General features: G+C 44.1%; 1 protein-coding gene across 4 annotated transcripts in view; it reads left to right on the forward strand.

The window, feature by feature from the left end:
• slc6a9 (solute carrier family 6 member 9) overlaps nt 1-16157 on the forward strand; it is a 49921-nt gene that overhangs the window by 6044 nt on the left and 27720 nt on the right. For 2 of the 4 annotated variants that reach the window (XM_008334721.2, XM_025066165.1), the window contains one exon: nt 421-681. In XM_008334721.2, coding sequence (XP_008332943.1) covers nt 652-681 — 30 coding nt within the window. In that variant the 5' untranslated portion in view covers nt 421-651. Of the gene's footprint in view, nt 1-420; nt 682-9704; nt 12245-16157 lie in introns of those variants that run through there. The other 2 variants (XM_025066164.1, XM_017042258.2) reach the window with 2 other exon arrangements.

A 16157-nucleotide genomic window follows, 5' to 3' on the forward strand; every position in this document is an offset into this window, starting at 1 on the left:
TGCACTCCCACCCCCACTTGCTCTATTCCCAGTTTGGCTTTTATACAGAAGTAGTCAATAGGCAAAGTCTAAACGTTCCCTTAACAGTTAATCTCTTTACACAAAAGGCCACTTTGTTATGGCAGCTGCTTTGGTATAAAATGCAAATCTGTTACTACGAGTTTTTCTACGTTCTCTCCTCACACTAGTCGTTAACAACAAAGTGATAATATGTGTGATTTAAAAAAATAAATAAATCCGACCTGAATTTCCGTATGCTGTCGTGCACAGGAACTGTTTTTGAAGGTGACCCAAAAGGGACAAGTAACTAAAATGTGTTGCTTTGCCCCCATTTGCCCTCCCCCTCACCCTCCCACCCTTCACCCCCCTACACTCCACCCCACTCCACCCCTCTCTGCCTGTCACATGTTCTTTTCACAGCATAGAAAAGTTTCGGGATTAGAGGCAGAATTGACACAAAGCACCAGCGACGCCGCTCCAGCTACACTGGCAAGAAGGAGAGAGGGGACGGAGAGAGACGAGAAGACGAGAGCCGACGACGGAGCGAAGACACTCCAGTTATAACCATAACCATCCCAGAGAGAGAGGGAGAGAGAGGAAGAGAGAGAGAGACGGCAGCAGCAGAGAGGCAGAGGATCGTTGTCCTGAAGGATGGAAGAGAAGCAGTTTTCTGGGATCCTGGTGAGTTCCACTTTTTTTTTTTTGGTTCAAAAATTAGGGATGTTCCACAGGTGTTTGAACACACGAGGCCATTGTTAATAAACTTCCATCTTTAACTTTAGATGGTGTTTCTGAGACACAACCAGAACAATTCTGTTTTTAGCACAAATTCCCAGACGTGTCCTTGAAGAGGCCTGAGACTGAAACATGGGCCTAAAGTTTGAAAAATAGTACGTAAACAACTTCAGACAACAATGGTTTTTGTTAGATAAATATATTGTATGTGTCGATCAGTGGCTGGCAGGTCAGTGAGCCGCAGCATCACAGAGGGGAAAGAAGAGGCCAAGTTTAAAGACAGCCTAAATACGCAGGTATATGGAGGGTCGGCCGTTTTAAAATGTTTGTGTGTTTTACATCCTTCAGTGATGTCCATTCATTTTCAATTACAGGCTTTTTTTTGTTTGTCCCTAAAATATGACAAGTTATGAATTGTTCCAGTGAAACTCCTGAGAAACTTACAAAGAAATGATAATAATAATAATTAGGTGAGTACGACCAGGATGCCTTCAGTTGCAATATTGCAGTATAGTTTACAGTAGTATAAAAATGTGTGTACTTTTTGAACGCATTCAGACAAATCTACACGTCGTTGACACCTTTAGGAAAAACCGTTAAAACAAGGAGTGACTTACGTGGAAAAAAATGTAATTTCAAGGACTGGACTTTTTACATGAATCAGAAAAATATGTTGACAATTATCTGCAGCTCTTTTCGAACGACAACAACAACAACATTTAAACCTCACAGGGAAATTTTACCTAACCTGGAGGACATAATTGACCCACGCCCCCTACTTTGCGTGGCCAGGCTTGTACAGCTATCCTCACATGTTGCTCACCGCTGCATCAAAAATCCAAATCATGAATTATCAATTATCTGTCCCTGAACCCAAACATGGACTGTTTTCACAGAGAGAAACTTTCCACTCGTGTTGTCCAGTCGGCTGGACCTGCAGCTCTGCTAACGTTTAACAGGGTGTGTGTGTGTGTGTGTGTGTGTCTTTTGGCTGCAGATAAGATGAGGCCAAGAGGTAAAAGTGTCGGACCTTGGCTGTTACTGAGCTTTAAATAGAGATTTGGCGTTGTCTCCCCTCCTCTCTCTATCTCTCTCTCTCTCTCTTCGTTCCATCTCAAGACAACAACAACTCGGACGCCAACTGTTTGCTGACATTCTGGCTCATTTTAAGCTTCACTTTTCCACCTGGTGACATTTTTACGGCCGTGTCCTATCAGCCTCTCCGCCTGCTCTCTCCCGTCACTCAGCATTTGAAGGTAGTCACAGAGGAACGGAAATTTGATTCTTCTTGTCAGAATGGTGTGTCGCGGTGCAGTGGTTGGGTTGTTCTGTTTGGTGACGGATTCCCAGTCCAGTTAACACACTCTGCTGTAGAGTTGAAAACTTAGTTCAGAGAGTTAGGTTTGGTGAACTAACCCAGGGCTTTTCTTCCTGCTCGCTACCATTCACTATTCATTCACTGTCAAGTTATAGTGACTGTAGTCAGCACTGGTTGTTGATCGTGGTTTGTTTGATACCAATTTCTGACAGTTTCATTCAAAAATGAAAAAGGAAAGTATTATTTTTTCAGCCAAAATGTTAGTTTATAATTTCACATATGCAGGAAAGCTGCAAAATCAGGTACAACACAATGACAGGCTGAAGGGGAATCTCATGTTTGTGTCATTGCAGGAAAGCTGCAAAATCAGGTACAAAACAATGACAGGCTGAAGGTCACTTCTATAAACGGGAATCTCATGTTTGTGTCATTAATAAATCACTCTTTACAACAGCTGAGTCCAGAGAGAGGAATGTTTTTGTTCTAGAAGACGGGGCCACAGGTGTCCTTGGTCCACTGCTGTGTCTGTTGAAGTGATGATTTTGTTTGGATTTTTTCAAAGCAGCACAAGTGACCCGTCAACTCAGTTCACCGTGTGCCATTTGGTTCTGGTCACAGCGTTGACCCTTTGTCTGTATCGTTGTACCTAACATTAGCGCCGGTCTCTGTTCCAGGACGGTTGTAGCTAACGTTACCACTGGTGTCAGTATCAATATTGTTGTAGCTTATCTGTGACGCGCATGCTCAACAACAACATGTTTTGAACTAAACCTATGTCACAACCTATCACCCACATACAAAGCACTCTTAGGAACAATACCCAAAAGATTCTCCTCAGTTTTTACATAACAAAGAGGCAGATGACCAAAACTATTCTGATGAGGAGCACAACGACCCATCAGACTCTGAACGACTGTTTACACCTTCCCGCTCCCCCCCCCCACCCACGGCGGGAGCTGAAGTAGCTTTATTCTTTCACACCTAGAGTATATATCTGCTGTACTCCCCTCCACCAGTTAGAACTGAAGAAGCCTCTTGGATGAGAGGTGAAATGTCACGTCCAGTTGCCTAACAGAACTCTTCAACCTAAACCTGTTTGATTTCCAACTTGAATCTAAACTCACCTCCACCTTTTGTCTGAGTGCAGCAGTCATTTCCATCACCTCACTAAGGCTGGAGGTTGGACTGACATCAGACACCACTAATGTTGGGGTACGCAGTTGCTGTTAGGTTGTAAATCGGGCGGTTGGGGGTCAATTAATCACCAGACCAATCGGTGGACCCCCAACAGTGTGCTCGTGTTTATCTCCTTGCATCGTCTACACCAAAATAAGGCGGGGTGAATTTGTCAAAGAGTTAAATCTGCTCCTTCCTGTGGCGTTTTCCCGGCCCTTTTCTTCACCGTCAGGTTAAATTGATTTATTCTGGGCCCAGATGGCTGGTGCATGGACGTGTCACTGTAAATCTCTCCACACACAAGGTGCCTGCTTCCTGCTACCGCTTGGCTGGTCTGGTAGCCTTCTGCCGGGAGCCCTTTCTATCCAAACGTGTTTTCCTTTGCTCATTCACAGCGTTCAAAGGGAGCCCCCTTCCCCTCAATCTTCTGGGGTCGTCTTTGACTGCCCCTGGAAGCAGCCACTTCCACCCAGCGGATGAGCAGATGGTGCCCCTGGCACAAGTTTTTTACTGTAGCTGTCCTTTTGTTTTTGCTCTCCAGTTACTTCTTTAACACTTGTTGTCTTTAAAATGTCTGCTCCCTGGATGTATGGACCCGTATGTGAGGAGAGGAGGAGGAGTTGGAAGGAGGTTTAGCCCATTTGTCCGCCAAGCGCTGCATTCACACGTCCGTCCGTGCAGACCTGCGCTGCCTGTCCAGTGATATTAGGGCCAACTGGGCGAGGAGATCACGATCACTTGAGACTGGTGCAGCATCAAAGCTCTACACGGACAAAAGTTGTTCATCTCATTTTGTCAGAGTGTTGGACGAGACCTTCATAATTCAGATTTTTTTGATTGGGTTCAGTAGTCTGTAAGGCTCGTGTGACTCTTGATCGTCAAGTTCATTGATGCTTTTGAATCATCGCTAATCAGCCTCCATCCGTCGTTGGTCATGCGTGTGTTAATCATCGCTAATCAGCCTCCATCCGTCCTGCTTTTTTAGACTTTCTGAAGTAGTTACTGCTTGCTCCGTTAGGGGGCGTTGCAGATAGCCCTGCTATTTTATTTTCTAATGTTTTATGTGGTGGTTGTAGTTTTTTTTCCCCACACGTTTTGAGTTCCGAGTGCAGGACAATAAAAGATTCCGTCTTGATGCACTTTGTCCGTTCCCTGCTGGTTTGTTTCCATTTTCGTCCTGTTATGAGGAACTATATTAACTTATTAACAACGGTGCTCACTAACTGTGTTTGGTGCCTCAGGGGCGAGGAGCCAAAGAAACAGATGTGACTCAGGAAGAAGGGAGGTTTCTGTCAGGGCTGGTGGTGGTGGTGAGGGCGGGTGATGTGTCCAACATGATTTCTGTGTGTGTTTTCACCCTCTGACTTATTGGCTGAATGAAAAAGAAATAAAAGAGGGAAACAAAATTACAAGCGGCCGTTGAGGGTTCAGAAGCAGTGACCAGCAGCCACTGTGGTGAAGGTATAATTGAGGGACCAGAGGCCATGATGCCAAACACGTCCACTGCTGGGCACTGTGTAAAAAGTAACCCTCCTCTGACCAGACCCCCGTGTACATTCACAAACACACACACAACCCCCCCACCAACACACACACAGCACGGAGGAGAAACAAAAAAGGAGCCCATTGTGTTTTGGACCTTTTGGATTTCACTTAGAAAAACCACTCAGGCTGAAAATGTAGTTTTTTTTCCTGAATTTTCTTCCTCTTCCCCTTCCTCCTCTGGTTTAATGGCCCTCCCTCCCTCCCCCCTACCAGTGCCTCAAGAAAAGACAGACAAGCTAGAGAAAAAAAGGGAGGGGGGTGTCACACTGGGGCTGGACCCCACCTCTTCTGTCTTGTTTGTCACATTTTTCTTTACTTCCTCTTTAATATCTTCGACACCTGCCGGTTGTTTTTCTCTTGCGTGTGATGATTTTTAAGAAAAAAGCTTCTCAGCTGTGATGCAACAGATCCTGGTCTGACGGGGGTCAAACATGAGTCCAGTGTTTGTTTGTTTGTGTCAAGTACGGCACGAGCAGCTACAGTCTGTGTAGAAAATGATTAACGTGCGCAGTTTGTTTTTGTCCTGTCTGATTGATAATCATCTACAGTAACAAACGGAGGATGATCAAATATGAGTTTATGATTTATACAGATTAAACATAAACTGTTGTTGCCGGAAAAAATAGTTTCCAGCAGCTGTTCCAAAAACAATTTTAATTTGTTTACACTGGAAAGTATAGTAGGGCCAGATGTCTCTTTAGACGCAGTACCAGTGATGGACTGCAGGAGCCAAAAAGTGATGTGATTCTTTTCTTTTTCTTCTTGGTAATAAAATCTACCAGTTACATTCAGGAAGGAAGTTACAGTGAGCAGCAGCAGCAGTAAAATCAGTACCATGGCCAGCTCACACCGGTGTCTGCTGATGAACGGAGGGTCATGAACCAAGATAGGGAATCAGTGAGGTGACGGAGGTCATGAAGTGACCCACGGCTGTGCCTCAGAACCACAGCATAAGGTTGATGAGTTGGTGACGTGGCTGGTACAGAGGTGAGCAAAGCTGTGTGGCCTGGTGTGACTCTGAGGACGGAGGACTGGCTGTCGTTGACGTTTGTTGAAGTAGTCGTGATGTTGAGAATGGAAAATCTTTGAACATTTTCTACAAGACTTAATGGCTGTCAGGGCTGCGTCAGTCCTGCGTTCCTGATGCAATAAGTTTAGTTGTTCCCAAACAGAGGGGCAGGGCCCTCTAGGGTGGCGCACAGCTATTACAAGTCGAATAAATGTCTGTTTTGGTATTGATGAAATTTCTCTGATTTGTATTTTTATATTTTTTTTAATGAGAATCAACTTGTACTGTAATGAATCTCTGATTTGTATTTTTATATTTTTGTAATGAGAATCAACTTGTACGGTAGTGAAGACATTTTCCGTCTCTGTCTCTGTTTTCCACTCCATCCCTCTTGTCACATCGAAAGCGCAGCAGTGACATCTGCCACGTGAGGCCCACTTCAGTCACATGTTCCTCACTTTCATCCTCAGCGATGGTCCCATATGTTTGTCAAAATGTGTATGTTGTGTGCTTTTTCCAGCCCGATTTGTTCCCATCTCTTTTTCTCCAATGAGCCCCGATCTCCTCGGGGGTCCAAGCCGAAGCCGCACGCTATTTATACAGGCCGAACAGCTGGGGCCCTCCCAGCCAAAGCATGGGAGGGGGACGGTCCGGGGGAGGGGGAGAGAAATTATCATGGAAACTTCAGGTTAAACCAAGCGTTGGCAATTCTTTTTCTGTCCTCTCTTTTCTGTCTCCACGTCTTCCACTGCGTCGTTTGTCTTCTTCTCCTGGGTGTCCAGCGTGTCCTGGTCAGGTCCTGGTCATGTCGGGTCATCCCAGCTGCCCGGACAAACATCACTCAGCCGCTTGAATCCCATTTCCTCTTCAATCCCTCTTTTTATCTCTTTGTCTATTTCTGTGTCTTTTCATTCTCTCTGCTGCCGATGTTTTCGCTCCCTCAAACACACTTTCTTTCCCCGCTCTCAATGAAAGAGCTGAACTGTTTTGGACGGAGTGAGAAAAAGGCCATTTTCCCTCCAACTGCACTTGAGCACATTTTGCTCCTTTGTTATGCCGGACAAAGCCGACCTGCTGTTGCAAAACTGAGCTTTTTGTGTTTCTTCTCTCTTTTTCTCCCCCCTCAGCTCTGTAGCTCCTGCGGTGCCTGTCCTGTTGTGAACCATCAAGTCTCTTCCCTCCACACTGTCTGTCTGTCCTGTCCTGTCCTGTCCTCACTGCTTGTCTCTGGACTCTTCTGCCGTCCCTGTTCACCTTCACCTCATGTGGTCTCCTCAGCAGGGGAGAAATAGTTGGGTTCCTTTTTGGTTCGTTTACAGTCGGCCATCTTTTATTGTGCCTGTCGAGCTAATGAGAGGTGAAGAGAAATTAACCCTAATTGCTGCAGGGGACAGATAAATAGATTGGGAGGGATGTTGTTAGCTCAGACATGACCGTGGGCCCCCCGTGAGATCAGCCGTTCCTTTTAAGAGCAGGATAAAAATTGGATTTTTAAAGACTGGGAGCCACACGCTGGCTGACAGCTTTACACGTCAATTAACCATTCTATAGCTTTATTAGTCCATTTAAATACAAATAGTGATGCTAGTGACTTTGGACGCATTAGTGCCCAGTAGACCAGAGAGCTGACACAGGAAACGGCCTGGGAAACAGATTCACTGTCAATTATTTTTCACAGTTTCTGTCAGGAAACAAAGTTACTATTCACTGTCAATTATTTTTCACAGTTTTTGTCAGGAAACAAAGTTACTTCATGTCATGTTGGTATTTAAAAGTTCATTACTACCAATTTTGGCACGTCCGCAGTTTCACACAGCGCTTCACACAGTCTGAGCTGCACAAAGTTTTTGCACTTAAATCTAAGATTGGACCATCATTGTTTCACTGATATTTAAAGCACCAAAAAAAAAAACAGTACGAAATACAATTTAACAACTACCAAATATTTATGAGGCTAAAAATACCAAATTACAAATGAAGTCATCCTTCAAGGACTGACTCTGTCCTGGGGAGAAAAGAAAAGAAAAGAAAGTTTGACATTGAGGTCCTGTCTTTACTCTGTCTTTAAATTCAAAAAGTAGTAGAAAGTTAGGAGACTGTTGACAACAGACTGATGAACACCACAGGTCTGACAGTGACGTCAGTGTTATCACACACACACACAGAGTCTTCGTTACTACTCTTGTTGGTCATCCAGTATTTTCCGGTTTCTCTGTTGAATGTGCTCTTTGCTCTTTTCTGTGTTTGTTTTGTCAAAGTGGAATAAAGAGCTCAGGCTGGAGGTTTGAGAACTAGATCGCACGGATTTGACTTCTCTGAAAGAACTAGCAGAAACCAGCAGAGAAAACTCTATTTTCTTATTGATCTTTAAGCTTTACCTTGGGACTGGAGGTCACTCACACACTCTCCCTCTCTCTCACACACACACACAACAAACACCAGCTATCAACAGTGTGTGCAAATATTGGACCGTTTCTGTCTTTTGTGACATTACCCTGAATATTAATTGCCTTTCATTGACCTTTTGGATCAGAAACTGTCTGTATCAACAGAAGAGCGGCAGCAGTGATATTTATTCACAAAGATAAGAGGGCTTTCAAATAAAAAAATCAAAAAAAAAAAAAAAAAAGCAGAGAGAAGCTCACAGATGGAATTAAAAGAATGAAATGAAAATCAGATTAGGTTTTAATGTCTGGTCTGTGTCTTCACGTCATGTCTTCCACATATTTTTTCTCACTCTTAGCTTTCTAATGTTCCACTCACTAACTTTCTACCAACACTGTCACATTACATATGCAGTGTATATGTACACATATATGTATGTTCTTAAATAATATATATATATATACATACATATACACACATATATTCACATATATATGCACTTATATATGTGTGTTTATATTGTACACATATCTTATGTCAACAGCTCACAGCCTTGAGTAGTTCTGACCTTATCAGTGTCCTGTATTCTGACCTCACCTCACTGTTTATCTCTTTGCTACTGTTTGTCCTACTGCCCAACACTGGTTTGTCCCGGCTTACAAGTAAAGGCAAATGGTGACACACACACACACACACACCAAATACAAACTGTCATTTCAGCATGTAGACAAAGAAAGATATGGACACCGACATGTCTTCCATATCCAGTCAAAACCCTCGAGCTGCGACCATGTTTTCCCATACTGGGGCCCATACTGATAAAAACGTTAAAGCCACAGCAGCCAGAATCTAACTAACTCTATCTAAGTGAAGCTGGAATAGCTCTGTTTTTTTGTGCACTCACAGCCTCGTCTCATTGGTTGTCACCAAGCTAGAATCATCAGGTCGTGCTGCCTCCCACTAGATAACTTCGAAGGATTCTTGGAATGTGTTGAACTTTTGCAACATTTAGCAGAAGGAAAGCCCAAGTGTGATTGGCCAATTCCATCCCTCAGCAGACTGAGCAGACACTGACATCTGTCAGAGACACCCCTCATCCAGAGGGTCTTTTTAAAAAACAGTCCAGCAGAACATCTAGTCTTGACGAGGTTGAAGGCTCCTTAATGAAGCAGACGATGGTGTTTGTTCAACACCTCTGTGTCCCTGAGGCTCCTCATTAAAAACAGAACCTTCAAATATTTGTTGTGTTTTATAAGCCACTGTTAAAACAAAACCTCCACACAGAACGGTTTTTAGGAGACTCGTCCTTTTGGTGTTTGTTTATTTGTTTCAGCCTCTGTTGATAGTAGAATGAAAAAAAAAACAACATTTTACAAAAAAAGTATGTTTTAACAAGTTGTTTTTATTATCATTAGCAGCATCTGTGCTTCTCTAATTAGACCTAAATGACCCTACATCACAAGGCAATTAGTCAAATAAAAAAATCCCAAACAGATCTATTAGCTCAGTGCTAACAGCCAGCTGCAGGCCCAACAGGCTGTTACCTCGGGTTCCATCAGTCACTGACAAATTCAAACTGCGTTAGTGCTAATTGTGTTCAAGCAGTTAATGCCTCAGAGTGTTTGAATCTGAACCAACTAACCTGGAGAACTCAGAACTAGTAACAAGTACCCAAGTCCCTGTGGAGGAACTGATGACATAACACAGTTATGCTCTGAAGCAGATGTTCTCACAGGTTGTTACACTCATTTGAACTATTTGTGTTGTTGTTGCAGCTAGTTGCGTTTGCCATTCCTTAAAACCAGATATTTTTAAATATAGATTTTAGACCTAAATTCAATTGGAACAGAGGGATCTACATTTGTATTCACTAGAGAGGAAATACAAGCAAAACAAACCACCAACGGTATGAATATTTGACTGTAAAATCGATACAGTGCTGCAGAATATCAATACGTAGCCTGAAATGAAATAGCGTGATATATCAAATATATATTGAAACATATATTTGTAAGCCACATGTCTAGTGTTGAGGAAACCGGGGATTTGTTACGTCAAACTCACTATATATGTACACATTAGCTATTAATTGGCATTGTGAAGTATTTCGAAAAGAACCTTTAGGTTCGACAACAAGGTTGTTGAAATTCACCAACGTTGATGTTGTTGTTTGTTTGTAACAGCAGTGATAATCAATGGCTATAAAAAAGGGGTTGAAAACAGGCCGTCAAGGCACCGTGGCCCCTCTCAAACAATAATTTGTCTGTTCTCACCGTGTCAACTTGTGCAGCTATTTGTCGAGAGCACTTGTTTTCATTGCCCTTAGCACTTCCTCTGGACACAGTGAATAGGGCGGGTATATGGTAATGATCCCTTTATTGGATCCCCTGTGAGATTCTAATCCTCTGAATTGATAGACAAATGAATAGCATCCTCTCTGCGTCGCTCATCTTGTGTCGAACATAACTGAAGGGCCTCCACTCAGGCGGCAGCGCTCATTGTTCCAAACTATCAAACACCCATTAGGCCCAGTGCCAGTTGTCCGTCAACTTTTGACACAACCCGCACCACATCCTGTCAGGGTGTCGACGCTGAGTGACACCTTGAAAGACAGCGTCTCATTCTGCTGCATGAGTGCCTGTTTTTTTTTTGTTTTTTTTTGTATTATTGATCTCTCAATTGCACCGCTTTTATGGGGAGGAGGGGGGCGCTACCTTTTCCTTATTGTATACTCACTTCCTCACTTTCTCATTGCTCCTTTTGTCGTGGATAAACATTAGCCATATGGTGGCAAACAGGCACAACAATACGCGCAGCACAACAGAGGCGAGGGAGGGAAGCGCTTGAATTTGAAAAGGACGTAACTTTGTGAACATGTCGCGAACGAGGCGTAGGAGGAGGGCCTTGGCTCGCTAGGCCTCTTGGTGTGACATGGAAAGAAGGGTTAGCGTGTGTGTGTGCGGTGGTAGGTGGATGGAGGGGGTTCGTTGTGGGGGTGTTATTGGCAATGTCAGGGTGTAGAGACGTACGAGGATTTGGAAGAGTCAAGTGCCGCTGAAAGGGAAGTTGTTGGTGGTCTGCAGAGTTGCGGCAGCTGCCTCTGAAAACAAACGGAGGAAATAAGAGAGACAGAGAGGTGTTTGGGGGTGAGGGGGTGGAGGTACAGGGGAGTCCAGTGGAAGGCACATGGGCTCCTAACTCACAGTTTCCCACTTTTTTTGTTTCTGAACTTTAATCTGTTGGGAGAAAGAGTTTGGGAGAGAGGGAGAGAGAAAACACTTGGCTGTGGCCCACGGGTGCTTCAGACCTCACCCCTATTTTACTAGGGCCAGCTAAAGTAGAGGGTTCAACCCCCGCCACCCCCACCCACCCCGGACCCCGCAATCCTTCCACCCCCATCATCGTCCCTCCTCTATCCCCTTCGCTAACTTGCTCTGTATTCAGCCAAGGTGCTGGAGTGACAACGAGCCATTCATTGTGGAGGTGGAGGGAAAAGACTGTGCATCTCTCCTGTGTCTGTTTTGGTCGAGAGTTGGGAAAAAGCTGGGAGGTGGAGGACAGTAAACTGGGAGGAAGGGGAGTCAAGGAAGGAAGATGCAGGATGTACCTGTTAATTAAACAGAACGATGGGTTAGAAAGATTTTTTTTTTAAAAAAAGGAGTAAGAGGAGGCAAAAAAGAGGGAGGGGGCGAGTAAAAAGTAACAGCGCAATGGAGGGAGGCAGGGATGGAGGGGAGTCAGAGCTGGAATCTGAAGGATGGGAGGGGGAGAGAGAGAGAGGGGCGAGTGAGGGAGGGGAGAGAGAGTGGGCTACCATGCCGAATGAGTAAGAGAGGCGGAGAGGAAGCAGAACTCCATCAGATGAAATGAGGTGAAAGTAATTCAGGCATTAATCAAGCCAGGGCAAAAGGGAGGGCATACTGTGTGTTTCTGCCCCTTCCCCTCTCTCTCGCTGCGGAACTGAAAAGCAAGGTGTGAATGAAGGAGCCCACAGTGGCCAGCAGAGAAGCACCACTGGGTCACAGCATCAAATCATGTCTGAGTCCAACACCGCTGCCGCTTCAGCAGCAGACCAGGTCAGTGTGAGCCGTCATGTTTCTCTCTGTCATTGGTGATTTTTTTTTCTTTTCTTGATTTTCTGAAGTGCGGCTGCAGAGATGTTCCCGACTGCTGCCTCTGCAGTCGGATCTTGTTAGAAGTCGGGGAGAAAGCCTGAAACATGTCCCAAGTTCCGGTGCGACGTATATCATCTTTAGATCCAAATTCGGAAGTAGTTAGAGGGAGTTTCTAAGAGCAACTGGGTGAGTGTGTGTTTCTTGGACTATCAAAGCAACGATTGTTTTGCCCGGAGCTGCCTGGACAACGGTACAGGGTCCTGAAAGAATTGAATTCATCAAGACGAGCTATTGTCTGCGCCGCCTTATTTTTCAGTGATCATTCAAGGGGGTCTGTGACGACTCAATACCCCCCACACCACGTGAGGAGGGGGACGCAACTCTTTAAAAACCCAACCACGTGTGGTGGCCCTGAAAAGTTTTAGAAGTAATTGCAGTGGGAAGTCTGGGCAGTGCTGTGAGAGATGAGGTTGGTAAGGAAGTGGGCCGGTCTGCCGTGTGTGTGAAAGAGAGTGACAGAGTGGAAAAGCGGCAGTGTCCAGAAAGGGCTGATATTTATGCTCTAGTCCTAACACACACACACACTTTCACACAATCGCTTCCGTCTACAATTACTTTAATGATACACTCGGACACAGGCATTTCACTTCACAGGCTTTTCCTAATCGTCTAATGATTTTGTAGTTATTTCATCGTCCAATCTAGCCGACAATTTGTTTGTATCCATATATGTGTGTGTGTGAATTTAACAAAATACCAGAACCAAACAGGTCACAGAACCTGAAGATTGAATCAACAAAACAGAACGGAACAGAACAGAACAGAACAGAACAGAACAGAACAGTTCCATCAGATCTGACAGAATCTCGTTTCAAATGTCAGATCTCTGTGTCTCAGACGACCTATCGTTCAGACCCTGCTGTGATCAGGTGATTATGTGTAATTGTTAGCATCGACCCAGGCGTACTGCACAGCGTTGACAGCACCACAACAGTCCCACACACACCCAGAGCTCTGATTGACAGAACTGATCATATTCACAGCATAATCATGTTGTTACCAGTGCAGGGGCATTGTTTGCTTTTCAATCTCCTATGTGTGTGTGTGTGTGTGTGTCTTTTTCTCCCAGTATCCACGGCTTCTTAAATGTGCTGCCTTTTTAGAGCGCACACTGAATTCAAATTCAAAGTTTACCCCACCAGAGTGCTCCTCCATCACTCCGATTGACTGACACACGGCTACAAACATGAAAACACGTTCCCTGGCTGTTTACTTTGGTTTAATGGCTGTGCAAACCCTCTTCCAGGGGAAAAAAAAGAATTTTAACATCTCTATCCCTACAATTAACGGTGGTGAAATCCAGTCATTATCAAAACAATAGAATAAAAGTAGCACAGACGTATATAGAAACAGATGCCGGAGCTGAAAGGTCGTTTTAGTTTCACCAAAAAAAAAAAATGTTCTGAGGATAGTGTTTAGCAACCATGGTAACAACAGCAGTCGTTTGCTGTGTATAACTTTTTAATAACATGGTTTGTTCAATGCCATCAGTGTTAAAAATAACTTTGTGCTTGAGTTAGTTTTCTTATATATATATATATTGTCAAGTTTTGTTGTTAGTGAGAATCCTCAAATCACCCCACATCATAAACAGAAAATAAAAGGTATATGTTGGTGTTAACCGTGCACTTATTCACTAAAAATAAAGAAATGGTCTGAAAAATGTATATGTACATAAAAATAACTTAAAATAATGCAAAATAAAAATAAATGTGGAAAATGTTTACCAAACTAACTAATTCAACCCAAGGCCTGAAGCTAAGTAGGCGTTTTGTGGGTCACAGGCCAAATACTTGTCATGCAGTTACAAGTAAGTCAGATTAGAAGGTGTTGAAGAAGACGTCCTAAAAGTTTGACCCACTGTCTTACCTTAAACTAAAACCAGACTTTAAAAATCAGGACTTTCCCAAAAACATTACCCGTTACATAATCTTCCAAAACAATTAACCATCCTTGAAGAATCAACTGTTGTTTACAGCTACAACAACAGACAACAGAGTCTCACTCTTTGACAGAGGTGATAAATAACACGTGATTCACTGTAGTATTCATTTAATAGGGGATCTGCATCTTCTCAGGGTGGGTCAGGGGTCAGGTTAGAGATTGACATCTTGACCTCTGAGGTCAACCACAAGACAGGAACAAGAGCTCCTTCTACTTACATCAGATCCTTTAATAATAAGGTAGTGGAAGTCTTCAGTCTTAGTAATGAAACACCTCCAGTATGCAGTTCTTCTCTCCACCCGTGTCTGTCTACCCTGTTCCACACTTGTGGTACTAATTTACAAGTACTTATCATCTAAAGTGAATCTCAGGGGGGAACTGATCAAAGACCCATTCATTACTGGGGTCACATCCTTCCTCCCAGCACCAGACTGACCCCTACGTCCGGGTACAATAGTCTAAGGTCATGTGTGATTTCAAAGCACGCTTGACTAATAATCGCCGTAACAAGGAGCTCACATGGATCTGATATTTGTTAAACGAGGGACTGGTGATTAGCTGCGACGTCCTCCTAATGAAAGGAACTATTAGACACGAGATAACACGTGTCCAGACAATAGCTGTGACTGCACTGTAATTACTTTGATTTCATGCAGTTTTTGGATATCAGCCAGCGTTTCGCAGTATTTTTCTGTGGTCAGCGGGGGCGTAGGTTTGAAAACTTGAGAAGTTTTAGTAACAGATGACTATCATTTGTCCAAGAAATGATTGAAGAATCTTCGGGGGTGTCTTTAATATACAATAAGAAGGACAGTCGTCCAGGGACATGGTACTGGACCAGAGGTTCGTTTTCATGTACAAATGATGCCTGACAAAAGTAGCCTTTATCTCGTGATAGTCACAGATGAAAATTACCAGTTGACATTTGACCTGAAGACCAGAGAAAAAGCCCAGGACATTTTGTCCAACTTGCTAAGGACATTGTCTAATGGTGACAGTGAAGGTGGAGGTTTTCGTATAATTTTTTTTTCTTTACTACAGTGGATGAACAAGCAGGAGGAAACATTGAGTTTATTAAAACGTTTCCTGCTACTAAAACGACCTGCTGTTATATCAGGAGAATGCAGCTTCACAATTCTGTGCCAACCAGCTAATGAGTCCTGGATGGCAGAAAATTGGATCTTCATCCCCTCCACAGGCGTTTACAACATACTTTTCTCCTTCTTGACTGTACATCACATCTACTGCATGTATTTGGTCTGTGGTCGCAGCATACTGTCGCGCTGAGAGTGTTGTTCCTCAAACGGACAGCAGGTGATGATATCTTGGAATGTGCTGGGTGGATATTGTATATTAATGTGTGGCTTCTGCACACTCACACGGTCGTTGGCGTACACGCACATACACACACACAAACTCTGCTCATCTGGAGGTGAGGCAGGTGCTGCAGTTTATGGAGCAGAAGTTACCACATTTACTCCCCGCTGCAAGTTTCAGCAGTCCTGGGAACGGTCACATGTGGACAAGAGGGCCGTGTGTGTGTGTCCCGTTGTCTGTCTGTCTGTCTGTGGTGGCTGTAACCTTCAGTCTCCCTCTGACTTCACTAAGTCGGCTCGCGGGCTCACAGCTGCCTTACAGAGGCACAGAGTCGGACCACGCTGAGCTCAGAGACGCAGCCATGCGTCTCTGAGCAGCCAGCCACTGTCGTCGGGTCTCAGCATAACGTACTGTAGGACGGAGAAGTAGAAAGAAGAAGTGTTGGGCAGTAAACTCTCAAGTTAGGGCTGGTCCATGCGTGCAGTAATAGGCAACAATAGGCAACAATACAACATTCTCTTTATCCCAGAAACAGTTTGATTGAAATGGCCTG

This window comes from Cynoglossus semilaevis, chromosome 20 (assembly GCF_000523025.1).
Source record: "Cynoglossus semilaevis isolate Cse_v1.0 chromosome 20, Cse_v1.0, whole genome shotgun sequence".
Classification (NCBI taxonomy): Eukaryota; Metazoa; Chordata; class Actinopteri; order Pleuronectiformes; family Cynoglossidae; genus Cynoglossus; species Cynoglossus semilaevis.